Below are 24,878 nucleotides of genomic sequence, written 5' to 3' on the forward strand. Positions count from 1 at the left end.
TGAATACCAGTCCGTACTATTGTAAGTATAATAATGGAAGAATTTACAAGCTACAAAGCAAAACACAGACTGCAGCTTATCCATGTCTACTAGGGTGAAGGGGAGAGCTGGGAAGACTACGAAAGATGTGATGCATTTCAGTTTTAGTAAGAATTAAAATTAATTAGTTGATTTCAGGGCAGGGAAGAAGAGGAAAAAAGAAAATATCTGAACATCTGTTAAATTCTATGCACTTTAGAATGTTTGCTGTCCATGTAAGACTACAAAATTATTGATTTTGTTACAAATACATTTTATCAAGTAGGTAAACTTACAAGGACAGAATATACAAATAATGAAGATCAATTCTGTGTTTGTGTATGTGTAACGTATAAACATATACATGTATACATATAGACATATTTGAATGTGCACAAAAATGTCTGAAAGAATACTATCCTATTGGGCCAGGAGCGGTGGCTCACACCTGTAATCCCAGCACTTTGGGAGGCTGAGGTGGGTGGATCACCTGAGGTCAGGAGTTCGAGACCAGTCTGACGAACACGGTGAAACCCTGTCTCTACTAAAAATACAAAAAGTAGCCAGGCGTGGTGGTGGGGCGCCTGTAATCCCAGCTATTCAGGAGACAGGAGAATCGCCTGAATCCAGGAGGTGGAGGTTGCAGTGAGCCGAGATCACGCCACTGCATTCCAGCCTGGGCAATACAGCGAGACTCCACCTTTAAAAAAAAAAAAAGGAATAATATCCCATCTTTGGGGAGTCAAGTTGGGTAGGAAGACTAAGAAAAAAGTAGCTTTTACTTATTTTATATATTCCTGGCTTTATTATGTTTTCTAAACACCAACAAAGAACATGTATTAATAGAAAAAAAAAAAAAAGGCTTACCAAGGCTAGGAAAGGACCCAATGAAAGAGCAGAAACTAGGAAAACAACCAGTCCCAGGGAAATAACACGAACAAAGCTGAAGCTGTTCCATCGAATAGACCCATCTACAGAAAAGGAACATTATCAGTAACCAGGAAGATGGAAAGGAACATTAACCACAACCTATATCATGTGCTAAAACTAGAAGTATCCCACAATAGTACACCAATCTATTCATGATGTGGCAAGAGCACAGAAAAACGAGAGTGGGTAAAGGGCTTACGGGATCAGCCGCTGAGGTATCTGCTGTGCTCCATAAAACCTTCTTATCAAGCAAGCCACCAAGTCAACACAGTAAGGAAAAAATCGAAAATGTTTCTGCTATTATCACCAAAACTTGCCTGGTTTATTTGTAGTGAAACAGTAGGATCGCAGCAGATATACACCATAAGCTGGTGCTACATAGAGGTAGATGTGCTTGAAATGTAGGAGAACAGCAAAGAAAAATGCTCCTTCCATATGCCTTTTCTAGGAGATTTAAAAGGGAAATATCACTTTAAAATTCAGGATAAATGAAATGCAATAATGTGGTATCCTGGATTGAATCCTGGAACAGAAAAACAACATTAAAGGAAAAATGGGTGAAATTCAAATGCACCAATATTGCTTTCTTAGTCTTGATGAATGTACCATGGTTATGTAAGGTGGTAATGGGGGAAAATGGGTGAGGGGTATATAGGAACTCTCTGTACTATTTCTACAACTTTTCTGGAACGCTAAAATTATTCTGGAACGCTAAAATTATTACAGGCTCACACCTGTAATCCCAGCACTTTGGTAAGCCGAGGAGGAAGGATTGCTTGACCCCCGGAGTTCAAGACCAGCCTGGACAAAATAGGGAGGCCCTGTCTCTATAAAAAAATAAAAAAATTAGCTAGGCGCGATGGCTTACACCTGTAGCACCAGCTACTCTGGAGGCTGAAGTAAGAGAATCTGCTTCAGCCCAGGAGGCAGAGGCTGCAGTGAGCCATGATGACGCCATTGCACTCCAACTTGGGTGACAGAGTGAGGCCCTGTCTCCAAAATGAATAAGTAAATAATACAAATAAACAATACCTACTTTTATTTTTATTTTTGAGATGGAGCCTCACTCTGTCTTGCCCAGGCTGAAGTGCAGTGGCACAATCCTGACTCACTGCAGCCTCCGCCTCCTCGGTTTGAGCAATTCTCCTGTCTCAGCCTCCCGAGTAGCTGAGACTACAGGTGTGTGCCAACACACCCGGCTAATTTTTGTATTTTTTAGTAGAGGCAGGGTTTCACCATGTTGGCCAGGCTGGTCTCAAACTCCTGACCTCAGGTGATCCACCCACCTCAGCCTCCCAAAGTGCTGGAATTACAGGCATGAGCCACTGCACCCAGCCAAATACCTACTTTTAAAGATGTATTCTGAAATACAAATACAGTATCTGGGATGTGTTTTAAAATAATCCGTGTGTGTGTAGATCATTGTACTATTTTCTCTACTTTTGTATGATTTAAATGTTCTATAATAAGATGTTTTAAAGTCACACCTGGAATCCCAGCATTTTGGGAGGCCAAGGCAGGAGGCTCACTTGAGGTCAGGAGTTGAGAACAGCCTGGGCAATACAGGTGAGACTCTGTCTCTACAAAAAAATATAAATATTAGCTAGGCATGGTGGCACGCCCTGTAGTCCCTGCTACTTGGGAGGCTGAGGTGGGAGCACTGCTAGAACCCAGGTTGAGACTACAGTGAGCCATGATCTTGCCACTGCGTTCCAGCCTGGGCAACAGAGCAAGACTGTGTCTTAAAAAAAAAAAAAATTTTTTTTTTCTTCTCACTGTCATCCAGGCTGGAATGTAACAGCCTGATCTTGGTTTACTTCAGCCTTGACCTCCTGGGGTCAAGAGATCCTCCTGCCTCAGCCTCCTGTGTAGCTGGGACCACAGGTACACACCAGCACACCTGGCTAATTTTTTCATTTTCTATAGAGACGGGATCTCATTTTGTTGCCTAGGCTGGTCTCAAACCCTGGCCTCAAGTGATCCTTCCGCCTTGGCCTCCCAAAGTGCTGGGATTACAGGAGTGAACCGCCATGCCTGGCCCAAGGTAAATATTCTATAACCAATATAAGGAAAACATAGGCAAGTGATTCCAGCTAGCTTTTGAGACGGAGTTTTGTTCTTGTTGCCCAGGCTGGAGTGCAATGGTGCGGTCTCATCTTACTGCAACCTCAACTTCCCGGGTTCAAGTAATTCTCCTGCCTCAGCCTCCCAAGAAGCTGGGATTACAGGTGCTACCACCACGCCTGGCTAATTTTTGTGTATTTTTAGTAGAGACGGGGTTTCACCATGTTGGCCAGGCTGGTCTCGAACTCCTGACCTCAAGTGATCCACCAGTCTCAGCCTCCCAAAGTGCTGGGATTATAGGCATGAGCCACTGCGCCAGCCCAGCTAGCTTTTATACTGAGCATAGTGTGTTCATAAATTCATTATTCCAACAAAGATTTATCAAGTACTAAGCCTTATGCTGAGATCATATCCTACATGTCATCAGTAATAACAGACTGCAAATTCTCACTTAGGAATTAGAACCCAGAGAATTAAATTACCTTCACCCCTCACAGTTTCAGAATAGCTGAAGTTGATTTCCAAAGAAGGCTGGGAATGAGAACATGAACAAATATATATGATGCTATGCTACCAAAAATATCAATTAAATTTTATATTGTAGATTAGGTAACTTATATAGCACTATCAGGCTGAAGGCACCAGCACTATCAGGCTGAAGGCACTTGATCCTAACACTACTTAGGAAAACTAAAGGTATTGTGATGGAAAAAGAACAAACAAAGGCCAGGCACAGTGGCTCACGCCTGTAATCCCAGCACTTTGGGAGGTCGAGGCGGGTGGATCACTTGAGGTCAGGAGTTCGAGACCAGCCTGGCCAACATAGTGAAACCCTGTCTCTACTAAAAATACAAAAAATTAGCCAGGCGTGGTGGTGGGGCGCCTGTAATCCCAGCTACTCAGGAGGCTGAGACAGGAGAATTGCGTGAGGTGGAGGTTGCAGTGAGCTGAGATCACGGCCACTGCACTCCAGCCTGGGTGACAATGCAAGACTCTGTCTCCCAAAAAAAAAAAAAAAAAAAAAAAGAACAAACAAAACAAAACCAGCTGCTTACTATAACTAAGAAGTTATAGTAAGACTTTGGCTGGGTGCGGTGGCTGACGCCTATAAATCCCAGCACTTTGGTAGGCTGAGATGCGCAGACTGCTTGAGCCCAGAAGTTCAAGACCAGCCTGAGCAAAATGGCGAAACCCCATCTCTACTGAAAAAGACAAAAATTAGCCTGGTGTGGTGGTGTGCACCTGTGGTCCCAGCTAACTGGAGGTTGAGGCAGGATGACTGTTTGAGCTCAGGAGGTTGAGGTTACAGTGTGCTGTGACTGCACCACTGCATTCTCTCGCCTGGGTGACACAGCATGACACTGTCTCCAAAAAAAAAAAGAAGAAGTCTGAAATCTACCCACCTCACAGGAATTTTGGAAGGATTAAATGAGATAACAGTCCTGATGTTCTGTAGGGGAAACTGCTACAGGGACCATGAAAGGCCAGGTTCCTTCTCTCATCAGGTACGGTCTAGAATAGGTAGCTTTAGGACTAATAACAAAAAAGAGTGGGAATGCTTCCAGGTCTCTCTTCAATTTTATAACTTATTTAAGATCTGGGTAAGGTCTAGCTGATTCCATAGTCAAATTTCATTTGTTCAACAAGCATCCAACAAATATTCACTGAACAGCAATTATATTCTAATTACTATGTGGCTTTTTATGGTTAAAAGAGAAAAGTTTATCCAGACATTTATAGTTGACAAAGAACTTTAGATTATCAAATTTGATCTTTCCAATGTCCCTGTGAGGTAAGTAGCCCCATTTTACAACTAAGAATGTAGCGGTAAATTTCATTTTATGGAGAAAATGAGGCTAGGAGGGTTAAATAACTTGCCTTCAGTTAATGGTTCCCAAGCCTGATGGTGTATCAAAATTCCTTAGAGATTCTTAAGCCCCATTCCCAAAGACTTTGATTCCATGTACAAAAGGATGGCCCCGAAATCTGAATTTCTGATTTCCTCCTCTATAGGAGGAATAATAATTCCAATAACTTCACAGAATGGTTCTAAAGTTTACTCAATAAGATATATGTAAGCCAGGTGTGGTGGCACACATCTGTAATCCCAGAGACTCAGGAAGCAGAGGTAGGAGGATTGTTCAAGGCCAGGAGTTCAAGACCTGTCTGTAATCCCAGCATTTTGGGAGGCCAGAGTGGGAGGATCACTTGTGGTCAGCAGTTTAAGACCAGCCTGGATAGTGAAACCCCCTTCTCTACCAAAAAAAAAAAAAAAAAAAAAAAAAAAAAAAATTAGCCATATATGGTGGCGTGCACCTGTAGTTCTAGCTACTCAAGAGGCTGAGGTGAGAGGATTGCTTGAGCCTAGGAGTCTGAGGAGGCAGTGAGCCATGATAGCGCCACTGCCCTCCAGCCTGGGGTGACAGAGCGAGACGTTGGGGAAAAAAAAAAAAGATATATGGAATGTATGTAATCTTAAGTAGCCATGTATTCGAGTAAGCCCTGAGTTGCATAGCTCATTAACATTAGTCAGGATTACACACAGTTCTTCTGATTCCAAATCCCCTTCTATTACATTAATCTTAATGCTGCTGATAGTAAAGTACCACCATCATAGTTATTATATTGTAAAGACTGCTGCTAGAGATTTCATTCATACATAAATTATCCCAACCAGACAAAGAAAATGTAATTTAGGGGCCGGGCGTGGTGGCTCATGCCTGCAATCCCAGCACTTCGGGAGGCTGAGGCGGGCAGATTACTTGAGGTCAGGAGTTTGAGACCAGCCTGGTCAACATGGTAAAATCCCATCTCTACTAAAAATACAAAAATTAGCCGGGCATGGTGGTGGGTGCCTGTAATCCTAGCTACTTGGGAGGCTGAGGAACAAGAATCACTTGAACCTGGGAGGCAGAGGTTGCAGTGACCTGAGATCGCGCCACCGCACTCCAGCCTGGGCGATAGAGCGAGACTCAGTCTAAAAAACAAACAAACAAACAAACAAACAAAAAAAGAAAAGAAAGAAAATGTAATTTAGGGCAGGCCCAGGGGCTCACGCCTGTAATCCCAGCACTATGGGAGGCCAAGGCAGGAGGATCACTTGTGGTCAGCAGTTCGAGCCAACATGGCGAGACCCTGTCTTTCCTAAAAATACAAAAATTAGCCAGGTGTGGTAGTGTGCACCTGTAATCTCAGCTACTCATGAGGCTTGAACCCAAGAGACAGAGGTTGCAGTGAGCTAAGATTGCGCACTGTACTCCAGTCTGGGTGACAAAGTGGGACTGTCTCAAAACACAAACAAAAACTCAATTTAATTCAAGCCTGCCACATGCTAATAAGTTTTTGGAGTACAATTTTCTCATCTGTTAAATGAAGAAAATCACAGTCAAAAGTGAAGATGGAATTTGTGAGAAATACCCAATAAAAGTGTCTATAGCACTTGGCAACTCAAAACAGTCAAATAAATTTACCCATCACCCACTACACTATTCCTTTTACAATCTAAAAACTTACCTAAAAGCAAAAAAATCTAATTTAACAATTATGTTTACCTGAAATAATCGTGCAATGGAGAGTAGCATTAATCCAAATAAAAAGCCATTGTACTGAAAATGAATATCTGGACTTAGGTCAAGGAAAGACAACAGAGGATATCAAATTCATAATGAACTATACCAGCTGATGGAGTATAGAAATTCCAAATGCTTTAACAGCAAAATTAAAGACAAAAAATACTACTACTAATGTGGACTGCTCATAAATAAGTTTTCTATAAACAGAGTCAAATCTTTTTTTAAATACTTTTTTTTTTTTTTTTTGAGATGGAGTCTCACTGTCACCCAGGCTGGAGTGCGATGGCGCAGTCTTGGCTCACTGCAGTCTCTGCCTCCTCCTGGGTTCAAGCGATTCTCCTGCCTCAGCCTCCTGAGTAGCTGGGACTACAGGCGCATACCACCACACCTGGCTAATTTTTTTGTGTTTTTAGTAGAGACGGGGTTTCACTATGTTGGCCAGGCTGGTCTCGAACTCCTGACCTTGTGATCCCCCCACCTTGGCCTCCCAAAGTGTTGGTATTACAGACGTGAGCCACTGCACCAGGCCTAAATACATATTTTTAGTTTTGCTAATCTCTGTATCATTCCCATTTTGCCAAAGCAAACACCATAGTCAAATCTTTAGTTGAAACTTATATGTGGGGGCATGGTGGCTCACACCTGCAATCCCAGCACTTTGGGAGGCTGACATGGGTAGATCACGTGAGACCAAGCGTTCAAGACCAGCCTGGATAACATGGCAAACCCCCATCTCTAACAAAAATACAAAACTTAGATGTTGTGGCACACAACTGTAGTCCCAGCTACTTGGGAGGCTGAAGCACAAGAATCACTTGAACCCAGGAGGCGGACATTGCAGTGAGCTGAGATTGTGCCACTGCACTCCAGTCTGGGTAACAGAGCAAGACTGTCTCAGGAAAAAAAAAAAAAAAGGAAAGAAACTTAATGTTCAATGACATCTTAGACTAGATGATGATTTAAAATATATATATTTTTTTCATTTAAAAAGAAATTTATGTTTGAGAAGAAAAACAAAACTTTCCCAGGTTTTTCCTACCTTTTCTACCTTAAAGGCCCCACAGCTAAGAGGCAAGAAGTTTTTTATTTGTTTTTTAGAATTAGGGATGAGAAAGGAAGGTACCTAACTGCTAGTAAAGCCACCTGCATGCAGCATTGCATTGTTTATAGGACATATACAATCTTATGTATTAAGCCTCACAATGAACCTGTGAGGTATTTAGAATTATCCTCTTTAGAGATACTTTAGAGATTAAGAGATTAAGCCTCAGAGACAGTCATCCACTCATGGTCCTAAAGCTGCTGATGGCAACTAAGATTTGAGTTCAGGTTACACTGAAACCAGAGTCTGGGTGCTTTCCTCCACACCAGGCTACCTTTATGAAAATTGCAACTATTAGCGTCCATTACGAGGATTTTAATTTCATTCAGAAGCCTTGAATTTAAAAACTTTGCCTTTTAATATGTGGTAAGCCAAGATGGTAGAAAAGCACGAATGCCTGACCATTCCCACACGCACACTGTGATATGCCTTTTCCAATTAAAGGTATTTGGAATAACGTGTTATAAAACTATTGAATATATATATCACATTAATATAAAAATAGTTCACAATCTCAGTACATTGTTTTATTGATGATTTAGCTGGTTCTCACATATCCCACTAATTTTTCAGAAATGAAATACTCTAACCTCAAAGTCCAGTGAAGTTGGGCAGAGACCACACAGTTAAGTGAGCCTACTAACCCACCCCACACCCATTTTCAGAAGCAGCTCACATCTCCAATCATTATTATGAAAACATTAATCTTATATTAGTATATATCAGAATAAGTAAGGGAATAGTACATAGAATATCAAGGATACGATCCACAATTAATAACCCGAAGTTCCACAGAAGTAATACCGATAGAATAAATTTTGGCTTTTCTGTAAGTTCTTTACCCACTTTTTTTCCATCAATGCATTTACAGCACCTACATTGAAACATTAGGAAAGAAACAGAAACAACTTTGCTCTTCACTGGAACATCACTTCTGCAGAGTAAACTATGATACATTAGTCATTCCTGACAAACTACGTGCCATTCTTTTTTTTTTTTTTTTTCCAATTTTTCTTTTTCTTTTTTTAGAAGGGATAGGGTATCACTATGTTGCCCAGGCTGATCTCAAACTCCGGGGCTCAAGCGATCCTCCTGCCCTGGCATCCCAGAGTCCATGCCATTCTTGATTTCTTAAAAAGGTCACAGCAAGCTGAGCAGGGTGGCAGGTGCCTGGCTACTCAGGAAGATGAAGTGAGAGAACCATTTGAGCTTGGGAGTCTGAGGCCAGCCTGGGCGACATAGTAAGACCTTGTCACTAGAAAAAAAAAAAAGGGGGTAGCACAAACAAGGACCTCAGGGCCTATTCCATGTCTTTTTCTAAGCTATGCTGATCTAAAACAAAGTCTTCATTTAATAAAATTAAAAATAAAAAGTCACGTAAACCCCAAAGTAGGGATTTTGAAAACTGAGAGAGCATACATTATTTCAGTCCTTAAGAGTAGAAACTGCAGACCAGGCTGATTTAGCACTCTAAATTATGTATCACATAATACCAGCCAAATTAAGAACAGAACTGCAAATGTGCAGCTCCTGACGGTCCAAATGATAATTTAAAAACCCTTATGTAAAAATGCATGACATTTAAATGTTGAGATATATTACTAAGTGACAACAGCAGCAGGTGACAAAACAGTAAAATCCTTTTTTTGTTTTATGAAAATTATATTCGAACACAGAAAAGAGACTAAACTAACATACACCAAAATGTTAATAGTGGTTAGTACAGGTGGGGGAGTATGAATCATTTTTACTTTGCGTGTGTGTGCTTTTCCAAAGTTTTTACAATGGACGATATTTAAAATGTGTTACATTTGAATAGTGGCAAATTCTAACATTATAAATCTAAAACAAATAATAGATGCAATTAAAGGGGGACTAGCAAAGGTATCCTCCTTTTCCCCTATGGAGCCTTAGTTCCCTCATGAAGAGGCAATAAACTTACAGGGTCATTGAGAAAATTCAGTAAGTTAATAATCTGTATATCATGCTTGGTTCTGGGAACTGACACACAGATTTCAATTTTTTTTTTTTTTTTTTTTGAGACAGGGTCTCAGCCTGTTGCCCAGGATGGAGTGCAGTGGCGTAATCACAGCTCACCGCAGCCTTGACCTCTCAGGTTCAAGAGATCCTCTGCCTCAGCCTCCCAAGTAGCTGGGACAACAGTCCTCGGCAACCAGAGCTGGCTAATTTTTGTATTTTTAGTAGAGGCAGGGTTTCACCATGGTACCCAGGCTGGTCTCAAACTCCTGAGCTCAAGCAGTACACTAGCCTTGGCCTCCCAAAGTGCTGGGGTTACAGGCATGAGCCACTATGCCCGGCTTTTCAACAATCTTTTTAACTATTCCCTCTACTTTGCAGATGGAAATGAATTCTATTTCCTCTCCCTTTGTGCTGGTATACTCTTTCCCTGGAAGCCTGAATTCAAACATTTTGAGTTAAAAAGAGTATACTAAAAATTACTTTCCCTTTCAACTCTTGCCAGGTCATAAACAGATTGAAAGGAAGGGTTTCAAACGGGATTATTCAATGAGAACGTGCAAGGGTTAAGACATTCCCAAGGGACTCTTTACTGACTGGGGCAAGGGTTCAGTGTAGAGGGCCTCACAAACAGAAACGATCCATTTATGACAAGGGTCATTAAATGAACACTAGTCACTGTTCTGTCACAATCACATCAGCAAGCTTAAGAGTTAGGAAAGAATGAGGCCGGCACAGCGGCTCATGCCTGTAATCCCAGCACTTTGGGAGGCCGAGGTGGGTGGATCACGAGGTCAGGAGTTCAAGATCAGCCTGGCTAACATGGTGAAACCCTGTCTCTACTAAAAATACAAAAATTAGCCTGCCATGGTGGTGTGCACCTGTAATCCCAGCTACTCAGGAGGCTGAGGCAAGAGAATTGCTTGAACCCAGAAGGTGGAGTTTTATAGTGGGCTGAGATCGTGCCACAGCACTCCAGCCTGGGCGACAGAGCAAGATTCCATCTTGGGAAAAAAAAAAAAATTAGGAAAGAATGGAAACTGACATTAACTGAAACTGAAACTTAGTACTTGGAAGTCACTGTGCTAGACATTCTATATATGTGTATTCAATACTTAAAATTAACTTATAAGTAAAAGTTATAAAACAAAAATTTAAAACATAAGCATAATTTAAAATAATGAAGAGTCTTCATGAAGGAAAGCATACGGAAACAACTAAAAGCACTCAGTGAAATTTCTTGAGTTTACTAGAATGAAAGCTCAGTAAAAGCAGGCTTTGGTGGTTAGCACAATGCATATGTGTGCGCTACCGTGCATGTACCATGTGCATCCCCCAAGATAGGGTAGGTGACGGAAGCCTCTGGGGGCCTGCTGCAAGGAAGCAAAGAAAAACATATGGAGCTATTCTGGGTGGGAGAAATGGCCCTAGGACTATACTTGGGACTACTTCTTTTCACAACATTCATAATCTCTTGTTCTACCTCTGCCTTGTAACTCCACCTTATCCCCATTTATTCCACAAGATTCAGCTAGAGAGATTTAAACATGTAGTTTAAATCACAATACAATTTTTCATTGTTCTAGCATTTGCTATCATATAAACTTTGCTCCTCCTAAATCAGGAATAAGTTAATACTACTTAACACTGTAATATTTCTTCAATATCTTCCATACAAAATGACATGCTCCAGACTTACTCATGGACAGCATACACAAAGAGTACATCCATAAAGATGACGGAAAATCTCTGGAAAAGTAAGGTCCTTGAGCTGGAGTAATTCAAATTACGAACATTCAGCATCTCTTGATCAAAATATTTGGCGACATGTGACAGGATATACTCAAACCATGCAAAGAAAGGGGGGTAATCCAATGTCCACTCTGAAGTTGCCTGTGATAAAAAAAAGAAGACCAAACGTATCCTAAGTAACTGAATAAACAAGGATGGTGCAAAGATTTAAAATTTTTCATTCTGTGGTCTTTAAAACAGCACAATGAGGCTGGGCGTGGTAGCTCATGCCTGTAATCCCAGCACTTTGGGAGGACTAGGCAGGTGGATCGCTTGAGTCCAGGAGTTCAAGACCAGTCTGGGCAACATGGTGAAACCCTGTCTCTAATTAAAAAAAAAAAAAAAAAAAACCCACAGTGAAATGCAGTTGCACTTAAAATGTGCCCTAAATTAACAGAACAATTCCTATGTAAGACTGAACAGAACACTAAAACCTGTCTTCTAAATTATTTAACATGGTCTTCAATTTCCTTAAATAGAGTCAACTATACTTAAAGGAAATTAATTTGAAACCTGGAGTTGATAAACTTGGTTATGACATAGTTCTACTCATCTAAATAACAAATAATTCACTAACTTAGTTTCAAATTCTGCCTTAGAGACACAATTTCCCTATTTGTAAAATGAGGTATTATGAAGATTAAATGAGATAATACATATGAAACATATTTATAAACAACAAAATGGTACACAAATGCTATTATATTTTGTTTCACTAAGTTATATGATCCTGGAGAATAGAAATTATCCTTTTCGTTTTGTATCTTCAGCATTTAGTAAGTGCCTGACATGTTGTTTGGGATCAAATAACCATTAGTTAAATGAACAGTTGCTAACAAGTAAATGAAAACAGAAATCATATGAAAATATACAAGCTTTAGAATCATATATTTTATTAGATCTATGTAAGTCTCAGTTTTCTTTTTCTTTTTCTTTTTTTTTTTTTGAGACAGAGTCTTGCTCTGTTGCCCAGGCTGGAGTGCAGTGGCACGATCTTGGCTCACTGCAAGCTCCACCTCGCGGGTTCGAGCCATTCTCCTGCCTCAGCCTCCAGAGTAGCTGGGAAAACAGGCACCCGCCGCTATGCTCAGCCAACTTTTTGTATTTTTAGTAGAGACAGGGCTTCACCATGTTAGCCAGGATGGTCTCAATCTCCTGACTTCATGATCCGCCTGCCTTGGCCTCCCTAAGTGCTGGGATTACAGGAGTGAGCCACTGCGCCCGGCCTGAGTCTCAATTTTCACACCTATACAACAAGGATAGTAGGATCTACCTCATGGGTTATGGTATTCCATTTTATATGTACATATAAAATACTATATATATGGTATTGAAACTCACAGAAAACTCACACAAAATTTGCCTTAAAAAAAACTCCCTGGGCCGGGCACAGCGGCTCACACCTGTAATCTCAGCACTTCAGAAGGCAGAGGCAGGTGGATCACCTGAGGTCAGAAGTTCAAAACCAGCTTGACCAACACGGTGAAACCCTGTCTCTACTAAAAATACAAAAAAAAAAAAATAAATAAATAGCTGGGTGTGGTCGTGGGTGCCTGTAATCCCAGCTACTCAGGAGGCTAAGGCAGGAGAATCGCTTGAACCCAGGAGGCAGAGGTCACAGTGAGCTGAGATCATGCCATTTCACTCCGGCCTGGGTGAGAGTGAGACTTCATCTCAAAAGAAAACAAACAAACAAAAAAACCAACTCCCTGTCAGCAGAGTACTGCTTTTGATCAAGAAATTTCTGAAGTGATATCTCTTTTTCATAAAGTATTACACACAGTTTAGTAATTTGTACCAGAAACAAAAATACAAGCTGGGTGCAGTGGCTCACGCCTGTAATCCCAGCACTTTGGGAGGCCAAGGTGGGTGGCTCACCTGAGGTCTGGAGTTCGAGACCAGCCTGGCCAACATGGTGAAACCCCATCTCTACTAAAAATATAAAAATTAGCTGGGGCATGGTGGCGGGTGCCTGTAATCCCAGTTACTTGGGAGGCCGAGGCAGGAGAATCGCTTGAACCCGGGAGGCGGAGGTTGCAGTGAGCTGAGATTGTGCCACTGTACTCCAGCCTGGGTGACAGAGCGAGACTCTGTCTCAAAAAAAAGAAAAGAAAAAAAAGGAAAAGAAAAAGAAATAAAAATACAGGTGGTGTTTTTATAAACAATATGAGAGAATGGTTTGTATATTACCTGATGTCTACACATCACGTTTGATTATTCCTTTCCTCATAAAATCACAAAACATTAGCAACAGACAGGATCTTAGAAATAATTCACTCCAAATCCTCATGTGCCAGATGAGACACTAAGGCCCAGAGACATGAAGTATCTTTTCTCTATGTAACTAGATAGTGGCAGCACCAGGCCTAAGAATCCAATTCTTCCTCTTTCCCAGTCCATTGCTCTTTCAAAAAGTGTGGTAGATACTATACCTCCCAATGTATAGACTGGGAAACTAATTTTGAAGTAAGGGGATTCCCTAGTAGTGCAAGAGGACAGAACTGAGATCACAATTTTTATAAAGATTAATTAGATCTATGGTTGCAGAAAAAACTTTTTTTTTGAGACGGAATCTAACTCTGTCACCCATGCTGGAGTGCAGTGGCGTGATTTCGGCTCACTGCAACCTCCGCCTCCCAGGTTCAAGCGATTCTCCTGCCTCAGCCTCCTGAGTAGCTGGGATTACAGGCACCCACCACCACGCCCAGCTAATTTTTGTATTTTTAGTAGAGACGGGGTTTCACTGTGTTGGCCAGCTGGTCTCGATCTCCTGACCTCATGATCCACCCACCTCGGCCTCCCAAAGTGCTGGGATTACAAGTGTGAGCCACCACACGCAGTCAGAAAACATTTTTAATATCAGTAATAATTACCTAGTTTATATATGAATCTTTAAAAAAAAGTGAAAATTAAAACTTACCTCATAATACCACTGTGATATTGGCAAACTGTGAGTGATAGCAAGCCAGTTGCGGTGTACTTCAAAATCTGTGGAATGGCTACTCAAAACAATTAGATGAATAAAATAAGATTTTGCAATATTTATCCATTTCTAATTCCCATAGCTATGCTTTTAAATGTACTGACATTCCCTAAGCAGTCACAGTTCACTGTCCTATAGAGACACAAATAGACATTATGTAATCCTTAACTTCACTTATCTGGAGGTCAGATCTTCTGGAAAGTTGTTGAGCAATCTACAAGTCAGTGAAAAGGATTTCAGAACTATCTAAAGGGCTGACAAGAAGCCCAGACTTTTTCTTTTTCTTTTTTCTTTTTCTTTTTTGAAACAGAGTCTCCTTCTGTCGCCCAGGTTGGAGTGTAGTGGGCCCGTCTCAGCTCACTGCAACCGCCACCTCCTGGGTTCACGTGAGTCTCCTGTCTCAGCCCCCCAAGAAGCTGAGACTACAGGTGTGTACCACCAATCCTGGCTAATTTTTAGTAGAGATGGGGTTTCGTCATGTTAGCCAGGCTGGTCTCAAACTCCTGACCTCAGGTGATCCACCTGCCTCAGTCTCCCAAAGTGCTGGGATTACAGGTGTGAGCCACTGCCCCTCGTTTGGCCCAAACTTTTTCTTACAGGTGGCCCTCAGGCCTTTGCTCAGAAGTGACTTCCTCTTGCTCACATATAACTAACAAAATTCATTACCTGTATACTAACACGTAAGTTTGAGTAGGAGTTCATCTGACAGAGAAGGTGGGAAAAGATCCTTGCCTTGACTTTCCCATGTCTCCAAATTCTCCCTCTGCCCGTCACTATATAGATCTAAGGATCACCCATCTTCAGTAAAAATGTTTTCCTTTTTGACCACTGCCGTACCGCCCCTCCACATTTAGAACAGCACCTGACACATGGACAGGTTCAATACGTTCTTGCTGAATATCCACTCACCAAAGTCAACAATGAGTTCCACAGCAAAGCCCAATTTACACTTTCCAATGTTTTACACAACCTTTCCACAATGACAACTTTCTCCTACCTCCAGCCAAACCCTTCTGTCTCAATCATGGTTTTCCCTTCCTATATTCACCAGGGACATGCTGATATTCCCCTAGGTTCAGTTCTTGGTCCCCTTTTTACGCAACTTATTCTGCTCTGGACAATCTTATGCAAACTTTCTGGTTCCATTGTCAATTGTATTATGATGACTCCCAAATTTTTTTTTTTTTTTGAGACCAAGTCTCGCTCTGTTGCCAGGCTGCAGTACAGTAGCGTGATCTTAGCTCACTGCAACCTCCATCTCCCGGGTTCAAGCGACTCCCCTGCCTCAGCCTCCCGAGTAGCTGGGACTACAGGCACAGTGCACCACGCCTGGCTATTTTTTTTTTTTTTGTATTTTAGTAGAGATGGGGTTTCACCATGTTGGCGATCTCTATCTCCTGACCTCGTGATCAGCCAGCCTCAGCCTCCCAAAGTGCTGGGATTACAGGCAGGAGCCACCAGGCCCGGTCTACTCCCAAATTTCAACATGCAACATTGGCTTCTTTCCTAAGTTGTAGAGACAGACACCTCCAATTTCCTGTTAATAATCTCACTTGCATTTCCTACAGATTTTTCAAAATCTCCACTCAAAACTGAACTGATGACCCATCAATCCCAAGTCTAAGTATGTATACCCAACAGAAATGCATAGTATGTTCATTAAAAGACACATATCATAAGAATGTGCAAAATGGGGCTGGGCGCAGTGGCTCACGCCTATAATCCCAGCACTTTCGCAGGTCGAGGCGGGCGGATCATGAGGTCAGGAGATCGAGACCATCCTGGCTAACACGGTGAAACCCTGTCTCTACTAAAAATACAAAAATTAGCCGGGCGTGGTGGCGGGCACGTGTAGTCCAGCTACTTGGGAGGCTGAGGCAGGAGAATGGCGTGAAGCCGGGAGGGGAGCTTGCAGTGAGCTTAGATTGCGCCACTGTACTCCAGCCTGAGCGACAGAGCGAGATTCTGTCTCAAAAAAAAGAAAAGAAAAAAAAGGAATGTTCAAAGTAAAACTATTTGCAACAGGCAAAAAGTGGAGATAATTCAAATGTCCACAAACAGCAGAATGGCTAAATAAATTGTGGTGTTTTCACACAATGGAATACTGTAGGGCAGCAGTTCTCAAAATGTGATTCAGGAATTCGCAGGGAGACCCTTTCAGGGAGTTTGAAATATGTACTATTTTCATAATAATATTCAGATGTAATTTGTCCTACCTTCACTCATTCTCTCACAAGTATACAGTGATGTTCTAGAGGCTACATAATATGATGTCATCACTCTGATGGCCAGTGACATTTCTGCTTGTATATTCTTGTGCTTGAACAATTTGTTTTAATTTGTAAAATGGTAATTATCTATTATACAGCCCACATAAACATATAGCTCTTTATGACCCTCAATTATTTCTAAGAAGTGATTCTGACTAAAAAGTTTGAGAACCAGTGATATCTAGTGATAAGAATGAAAAAACTATAATTACACAACAACGCACAAACTTAATGTTGAGTGAAAGCCAGACCCAAGAGAACAGGTTGTATGATTACATTTGTATAAAATTCAAAAACAAACAAAAAAACCCAAACAAAAATTCAAAAACAGGCAAAATTTAACCTATGCAGTTAAAAGTCAACATCAGAGGCCAGGCATGATGGCTCACGCCTGTAATCCCAATACTTTGGGAGGCCAAGGCGGGTGGATCACTTGAGCTCAGGAGTTCGAGACCAGCCTGGTAACATGGTGAGACCCCATATCTACAAAAAATTTAAAAATTAGCTAGGCAAGGCAGCACACCCCTGTGGTCCCAGCTACTCAAGAGGCTGAGGTGGGAGGACTGCTCGAGCCCAAGAGGCTGAGGCTACAGTGAGCCAAGTTTGGAGCCATGGGAGACAGAGCAAGGCCCGGTCTCAAAAAGAAAAAAAGGTGAGAATATCAATACCCTTGGCGGGGTGGGGTTGCAGGGAGTGGCTAGAAAGACACACGAGGGATAATATTCTGCTTATTGATCTGTCTGCTATTTACAGATGTATTCACTTTGCAAAAATTCAGTGAGCTGTACATTTATGATTTGCACTTCTGATATTTTATACTGGATTTTGTATGGAATTCTAGGTTGAAATTTGCTTCCACTGATCTTTGGAAGCTTATTCCATTGGTTTTTAGTATAAAATGCTGATGTTGGTTAAGTCTCTTTCCTTTATGGTTTTCCCTTCATCTCTGAAAGTTTCCTGTTTCTCCTTTTCATCCATAGCAGTATGAAATGTCTAGTGATTAATGTCTTTGTGAGGGTCTTTTTTCATTAATTATGCTGAGTATGTAGTGCCTTTAGCTCTGGGAAATTTATTATTTGCTCATCTCCTCCCCTGTGTTTTTTTTCTGAAACTTTAGACGGATGCTAGATACCCTAGATTGAACTTATAATTTTTATCTTTTCTCTCATATTTTTGAAAGATTTACCCAATTTGTCCTTAATTTTGGCAATAACATTTGCTATTAACTACAGTTTCTCTGATAATTCCTGTTTCATAGCATCTGTTCTTGTTTTATAGATATGTTGTTTTTACTCTCTTTGGAGTAGCACTTACAAAATTTGAGTAGGTTTGGGAACACTTTCTTTTCCTATATAGTTGTACTATATAGATTTTTTTCAGTCTCTTTTTTGGTTACTTTAGTTATTTTGTTGTTTCCTATTCAAAACTGTTAGAGCTTCACTTTTGTTGGAGTGCTGGGATTACAGGTGTGAGCCACTGCATTCATCTGTAAAAGTAATCTTAATTGCTGAAATGACACTTGAAAAAAAAAAAGCAAAACTAAGACTAGAGACATAATGATAAATAGCAAACAACTATTTTTTTAATTGCATTAAAAAAAATCTACCATCAGCTGAGTACAGTGGTTCATGCCTATAATCCCAGTATTTTGGGAGGCCATGGTGGGAGGATAGCTTGAGGTTGGAAGTTCAAGACCAGCCTGGGCAACATAATGAGATCCCCATCTCTACAAAAAACTTAATGATTAGCTGGTATGGTGGTGTGCACCTGTAGTCCCTGCTACTCAGGAGGCTGAAGCCAGAGGATGGCTTGAGTCCAGGAATTTGAGGCTGCAGTGAGCTATGATCGTGCCACTATACTCTAGCCTGAGCAACAGAGTTAGACCCTGTCTCTAAAATTTTTGACCACCATCTCCAGCTAATTCTTTGTATTTTTTTTGTAGACACGGGGTTTCACTATGTTGCCCACGCTGGTCTCAAACTCCTGAGCTCAAGCAATCTGCCTGCCTTGGCCTTCCAAAGTGCTGGGATTACAGGTGTGAGCCACTGCACCCAGCCCTGTCTCTAAAAATTAAAACAAACAAAAACCTACCATCTCTTACTTGTCCTATGATAGCTTCTTAAATTGAACTCCCCATCTTCACTCAGGCCCTTCATTAATCTAGCTTTCACACTGCAGTCAAAATAGTATTTCTAAATCACGAATGTCATATTTCCCTTTTAATTGACCTCTGCCCTCCGGATAAAATCTAAAGTACTTAACATAGCCTAAAAGATCTTTTTGGATCTCGCTTATTCACCTTTTCAGCCCATTTCTCACTATCCTCTCACTTGTTTTTGTCTTACTCTACATTCACCTTTTCCCTCTGCCTGCAACACTCCATTTGAGGTAGGTTCTTTAACTCTTACCATTTCACCAGTGGCTTAGAGAAGCAGCTTGCCCTGTCATGTAGCCAGTATGTAGCAGAGCCAGATTCTAACCAGGGCAGTCTGACTCCCTAGCTATGGCTCTTAAACCACCAAATACTTCCAAAGTTAGTTGTTGTTTTCTCTGCAAATCCTTCCTAACCTCAAGGCAAAATAAATCTTTAATTTGTTCATTTCTATCTCTAATGCCACCACTCCAATTCAAGTCAGCATCTTCTCTCATGTAGACTTTCTCAAAGGGTACCTAGCCTTCGTGACTCTCCTGCCTCCTCCAATCATTTATATGGCAGCCAAAAAATATTTTATAAATGCAAATCATTTCCACTGAGTTTATACAATCAAAATCTAAATTTTGCAACCTGGCTTTATAAGATCTGGCATGATTTGGTACCTATCTTTCCAATTTCACTGTGCATGTTTCTGTCTCTGTTGCTTATTCCATGCCAACTACACTGGCCTTATCACAGTTGCCCAAATAGGCCAATACTTTCACACCACAGGGCCTATATTTATACAGTGTGCTCTTTCAGGTAAGTTCTACACATGTGCACACACCACATACTCTGCATGGATGGCCCTCTCATTCATACTTTAGGCCTCCAATTAAGTCAGTTCCTCAGGGACATTCTCTGACACCTAATCAAAAGTATATCTTCCTTCTTGGTCCCAATAGGATCCTGTTGTCCTTCTTCTTCCTCCCAGGTTCACACCAGTCTCCTGTCTCAGCCTCCCGAGTAACTGGGACTACACACATCCACCACCACACCTGGCTAATTTTTTGTATTTTTAGTAGAGATGGGGTTTCACCGTGTTAGCCAGGATGGTCTCGATCTCCTGACCTCATGATCCGCCCGCCTCGGCCTCCCAAAGTGCTGGGATTACAGGCATGAGTCACCATGCCCAGCCTCTTCTTCCTAATACTTAATCCAAATTGTGGTTATGTAACTATATATTTGCATTGATTTGTTTCTGGTTCTGTTATACTTACTAAACTACACACTTCACAGGGCCAGGGATCATATCTATTTTGTCCTCCCTTCTAGCCTAGCAACAATACCTGGTACATAATAAAGCAGTTAGCAAATGTTTTGTTGAACATATCTGCATTTACCCTATAGCTTCCCTCTCACATCCCAGCAGTTTCCGATTTGAGAAGCAGAGCATTAACTACAATTAAAAACATTCTTTTTTAAATATATTAAGTGTTTCATAAATTTGCATGCTATCCTTGTACATGGACCATGCTAAGCTTCCCGTATCATTCAATTTTAGTGCAGGCATACCTTAGAGATGTTGTGGGTTTAGATCACCATAATGAAGTGAATATTGCAATAAAGTGAGTCACATGAATTTTTTGATTTCCCACAGCATGTGAAAGTTATGTTTACACTGGTCAGCACGGTGGCTCATGCCTGTAATCCCAGCACTTTGGGAGGCCGAGGCAGGCGGATCACAAGGTCAGGAGACCGAGACCATCCTGGCTAACACAGTGAAATCCCATCTCTACTAAAAATACAAAAAAAATTAGCCGGGTGTGGTGGCGGGCGCCTGTAGTCCCAGCTACTCGGGAGGCTGAGGCAGGAGAATGGCATGAACCCGGGAGGCGGAGCTTGCAGTGAGCTGAGATCATGCCACTGCACTCCAGCCTGGGCGACAGAGCAAGACTCCGTCTCAAAAAAAAAAAAAAAGGTTATGTTTACACTATACTATAAAGCGTGCAATATTATTATGTCTAAAAAGACAGTGTACACTTTCATTTTAAAATACTTTATTGCTAAAACAAAGCTAATGATCATCTGCACCTTCGGCAAGTCCTAATCTTTTCATGGTTGAGAGTTTTGCCTCAATGTTGATGGGTGTTGATTGATCAGGGTTATGGGTGCTAAAGACTGGGGTGACTGTGGCAAACAGTTTTTTTTTTTTTTTTGAGACAGAGTCTCACTCTTGTCACCCAGGCTGGAGTGCAATGGCATGATCTCGGCTCACTGTAACCTCTGCCTCCTGGGTTCAAGTGATTCTCCTGCCTCAGTCTCCTGAGTGGCTGGGATTACAGGTGCCTACCACCACACCTGGCTAATTTTTGTATATTTAGTAGAGATGGGATTTCACCATGTTGGCCAGGCTGGTCTTGAACTCCTGACCTCAGGTGACCTGCCCGCCTCGGTCTCCCCAAATGCTGGGATTACAGGCATGAGCCTGGCAAGACTGTGGCAATTTCTTAAAACAACAGTGAAGCTTGCCACATTGATGGGCTCTTCCTTTCACAAAAGATTCCTCTAGTATGCAATGCTGTTTGATAGCATTTAACCCACAGTAAAACTTTCAAAATTGGAGTCAATCCTTCTTCTCAAACCCTGCCACTGATTAAGTTTATATAATATTCTAAATCCTTTGTTGTCATTTCAACAATATTCACAGCATCTTCATTAGCACAGTGCATCTCAAAAGAAACCACTTTCTCTGCTCATTCATGAGAAGCAACTCCTCATCCACTCAAGTTTTATCATGAGATATCATGCAGCCATTCAATCACATGCTCAGGCTCCACTTCCAGTTCTGTTGCTATTTCCATGACATTTGCAGTTACTGCTTCCACTGAAGTCGTGAACCCCTCAAAGTCATCCACTGGAGTTGGAATCTAATTCTTCCAAACTCTTGTTAATGTTGATATCTTGACCTGCTCCCATGAATCATGAATGTTCTTAATGGCATCTAGAATGGTGTATCCTTTCCAGGTTTCAATTTACTTTGCCCAGATCCATCAGGGGAATCACTATCTATGGCAGATATAGCCTTATGAAATGTATTTTTTTTTTTTTTGAGACGGAGTCTCGCTCAGACGCCCAGACTGGAGTGCAGTGGCCGGATCTCAGCTCACTGCAAGCTCCGCCTCCCCGGGTTCACGCCATTCTCCTGCTTCAGCCTCCCTAGTAGCTGGGACTACAGGCGTCCGCCACCTCGCCCGGCTAGTTTTTTGTATTTTTTAGTAGAGACGGGGTTTCACCGGGTTAGCCAGGATGGTCTCGATCTCCTGACCTCGTGATCCACCCATCTCGGCCTCCCAAAGTGCTGGGATTACAGGCTTGAGCCACCACACCCGGCCATGAAATGTATTTCTTAAATAACAAGACTTAAAAGTCAACACTGATTGGGCATGGTGGCTCATGTCTATAATCCCAGTACTTTAGGAGGCCATGGCAGGCAGATCGCTTGAGCACAGGAGTTCAAGAACAGCCTGGGCAACATTGTGAAAACCCATCTCTACTAAAAATACAAAAATTAGCAGGGTATGGTAGCACACACCTTAAGTCCCAGCTACTTGGTAGGCTGAGGTAGGATGATTGCTTGAGCCCGAAAGGTGGAGGTTGCAGTGAGCTGAGATCATGCCACTGCACTCCAGCCTGAGTGGCAGAGTGAGACCCTGTTTCAAAAAAAAAAAAAAAAAAAAAAAAAAAAAGCAACTAGTCAACTGGCTGCAGAATATATATTACATCAGCAGGCATGAAAACAACATTAAGGCTGGGCACAGTGGCTCATGTCTGTAATCCCAGAACTTTGGGAAGCAAAGGTAGGAGGATTGCTTAAGCCTAGGAATTCCAGGCTGGCCTGGGCAACGCAGTGACCCCATCTCTCCAAAAATAAATTTAAAAAAAAAGGCCGGGCATGGTGCTCATGCCTGTAATCCCAGCACTCTGGGAGGTCAAAGAGAGCAGATCACGTGAGGCCAGGAGTTCAAGACCAGCCTGGCCAACATGGCAAAACCCCATCTCTACTAAAAATATAAAAATTAGCAGGGCATGATGGTGTGCACCTGTAACCCCAGCTACTTGGGTGGCTGAGGCAGGAGAATTGCTTGAACCCGGGAAGCTGAGGGTGCAGTGAGCTGAGATTGTGCCACTACACTCCAGTGTGGGAGACAGAGCGAAACTCCATCTCAAAAATAAATAAATAAGAAAAAAAAAAGAAAGAAAAATAATGGCTGGGTATGGTGGCTCATGTCTGTAATCCTAGCACTTTGGGAGGCCAAGACAGGTGCATCACTTGAAGTCAGGAATTTGAGACAAGCCTGGGCAACCTGGTGAAGCCCCATCTCTGCAAAAAATACAAAAAGTTAGGTTGGCATAGTGGTGTGCATGTGTAGTTCAAATTACTTGGGAAGCTGAGATGGGAGGATTGTTTGAGCCCAGGAGGTAGAGGCAGCAGTGAGCTGAGATCACACCAGTGCACTCCAGCCTGACAAAGTGAAATCCTGCCTCAAAAAAGAAAAGAAAAAGGAAAAATATTGACCAACAAGGTGGCTCAGGTCTGTAATCCCAGCACTCTGGAAGGGCTCACTTGAGCCCAGGAATTCGAGATCAGCCCGGCAACACAGTGACACCTTGTCTCTACCAAAAAGAAAAACAACAACAACAACAAACAAACCAAACCAAAACACATACACATAGATAGATAGATAACAGACAGATAATAGAGAGAGAAAAAAAATTAGCTGGGCATGGTGGCATCTGTCTTCGTCCCAGCTATTCGGGAGGCTGAGGCAGGAAGATTGCTCAAGCGCAGGAGATTAACGCTGCAGTGAGCCATGATGGTGCCACTGTACTTCACCCTGGGAGATAAGAGCAAGACCTTGTCTCTAGAAAAAAAATAAATAAATAAATAAATAAATTGGTTTCTGAGCAGTAGGTCTCAACAGTGGGCTTATTCAGTAAATCATGCTGTAAATAGATGTGCTGCCATCCAGGGCTTTGTTGTTCCATTTATAGAGCATAGGCAGAGTAGATTTAGCATAAGTCTTAAGGGCCATCGGATTTTCAGAACAGTAAATGACAACTGGTTTCAACTAGATGTCCTAGATGGCATCTTCCAATGTAAGTCTGTTTCTTCTACCTTGAAAATCTATTGTTTAGTGTAGCCACCTTAATCAGTGATCTTAGCTAGATCTAGAAAACTTACTGCAGCTTCTACATCAACACTTGCTGCTTCACCTTGTACTTTATTATGGAGATGGCTTCTTTTCTTTCTTTCTTTTTTTTTTTTTTTTTTGAGGCGGAGTCTCGCTCTGTTGCCCAGGCTGGAGTGCAGTGGCCGGATCTCGGCTCACTGCAAGCTCCGCCTCCCGGATTTACGCCATTCTCCTGCCTCAGCCTCCCGAGTAGCTGGGACTACAGGCGCCCGCCACCTCGCCCGGCTAGTTTTTTGTATTTTTTAGTAGAGACGGGGTTTCACTGTGTTAGCCAGGATGGTCTCGATCTCCTGACCTCGTGATCCGCCCATCTTGGCCTCCCAAAGTGCTGGGATTACAGGCTTGAGACACCGCGCCCAGCCTCTTTTCTTTCTCTTTTTTTTTTTTTTGAGATGGAGTTTCGCTCTTGTTGTCCAGGCTGGAGTGCAATAGCGCGATCTCAGCTCACTGCAACCTCCAGGTTCAAGTGATTCTCCTGCCTCAGCCTCCCAAGTAGCTGGGATTACAGGCATGCTCCACCATGCCCGGCTAATTTTGTATTTTTAGTAGAGACGGGGTTTCTCCATGTTGGTCCTCTGGTGATCCACCCATCTTGGCCTCCCAAAGTGCTAGGATTACAGGCACGAGCTACCGTGCCCGGTTGATGGCTTCTTTTCTTAAACCTCATGAACCCACCTCTGCTAGCTTCCAAATTTTCTTCTGCAACTTCCTCACTTCTCTTAGGCTTCAAAGAATTGAAGCGTTAGGGCCTTGATGTGGATAAGGTTTTGGTTAAGGGAATG

General features: G+C 42.1%; 2 protein-coding genes and 1 non-coding gene across 3 annotated transcripts in view; all 3 read right to left on the reverse strand.

The window, feature by feature from the left end:
- The window catches only part of CLNS1A (chloride nucleotide-sensitive channel 1A), an 820,929-nt gene that overhangs the window by 508,954 nt on the left and 287,097 nt on the right, over nucleotides 1-24,878 (reverse strand). The window lies entirely within an intron of this gene.
- Nucleotides 1-24,878, reverse strand: part of ALG8 (ALG8 alpha-1,3-glucosyltransferase) — a 37,748-nt gene that overhangs the window by 10,556 nt on the left and 2,314 nt on the right. The window contains exons 2-7 of the mRNA XM_050757505.1: nucleotides 14,375-14,453; nucleotides 11,363-11,556; nucleotides 8,451-8,560; nucleotides 6,564-6,631; nucleotides 1,266-1,392; nucleotides 886-989 (exon numbers count right to left, since the gene is read on the reverse strand). Coding sequence (XP_050613462.1) covers nucleotides 886-989; nucleotides 1,266-1,392; nucleotides 6,564-6,631; nucleotides 8,451-8,560; nucleotides 11,363-11,556; nucleotides 14,375-14,453 — 682 coding nt within the window. The remainder of the gene's footprint in view (nucleotides 1-885; nucleotides 990-1,265; nucleotides 1,393-6,563; nucleotides 6,632-8,450; nucleotides 8,561-11,362; nucleotides 11,557-14,374; nucleotides 14,454-24,878) is intronic.
- On the reverse strand, nucleotides 20,325-20,427 carry LOC126936674 (U6 spliceosomal RNA). The gene has a single exon (XR_007719499.1). It is a non-coding gene; the product is annotated as a U6 spliceosomal RNA (small nuclear RNA).

This window comes from Macaca thibetana, chromosome 14 (assembly GCF_024542745.1).
Source record: "Macaca thibetana thibetana isolate TM-01 chromosome 14, ASM2454274v1, whole genome shotgun sequence".
NCBI classification, from domain to species: Eukaryota; Metazoa; Chordata; class Mammalia; order Primates; family Cercopithecidae; genus Macaca; species Macaca thibetana.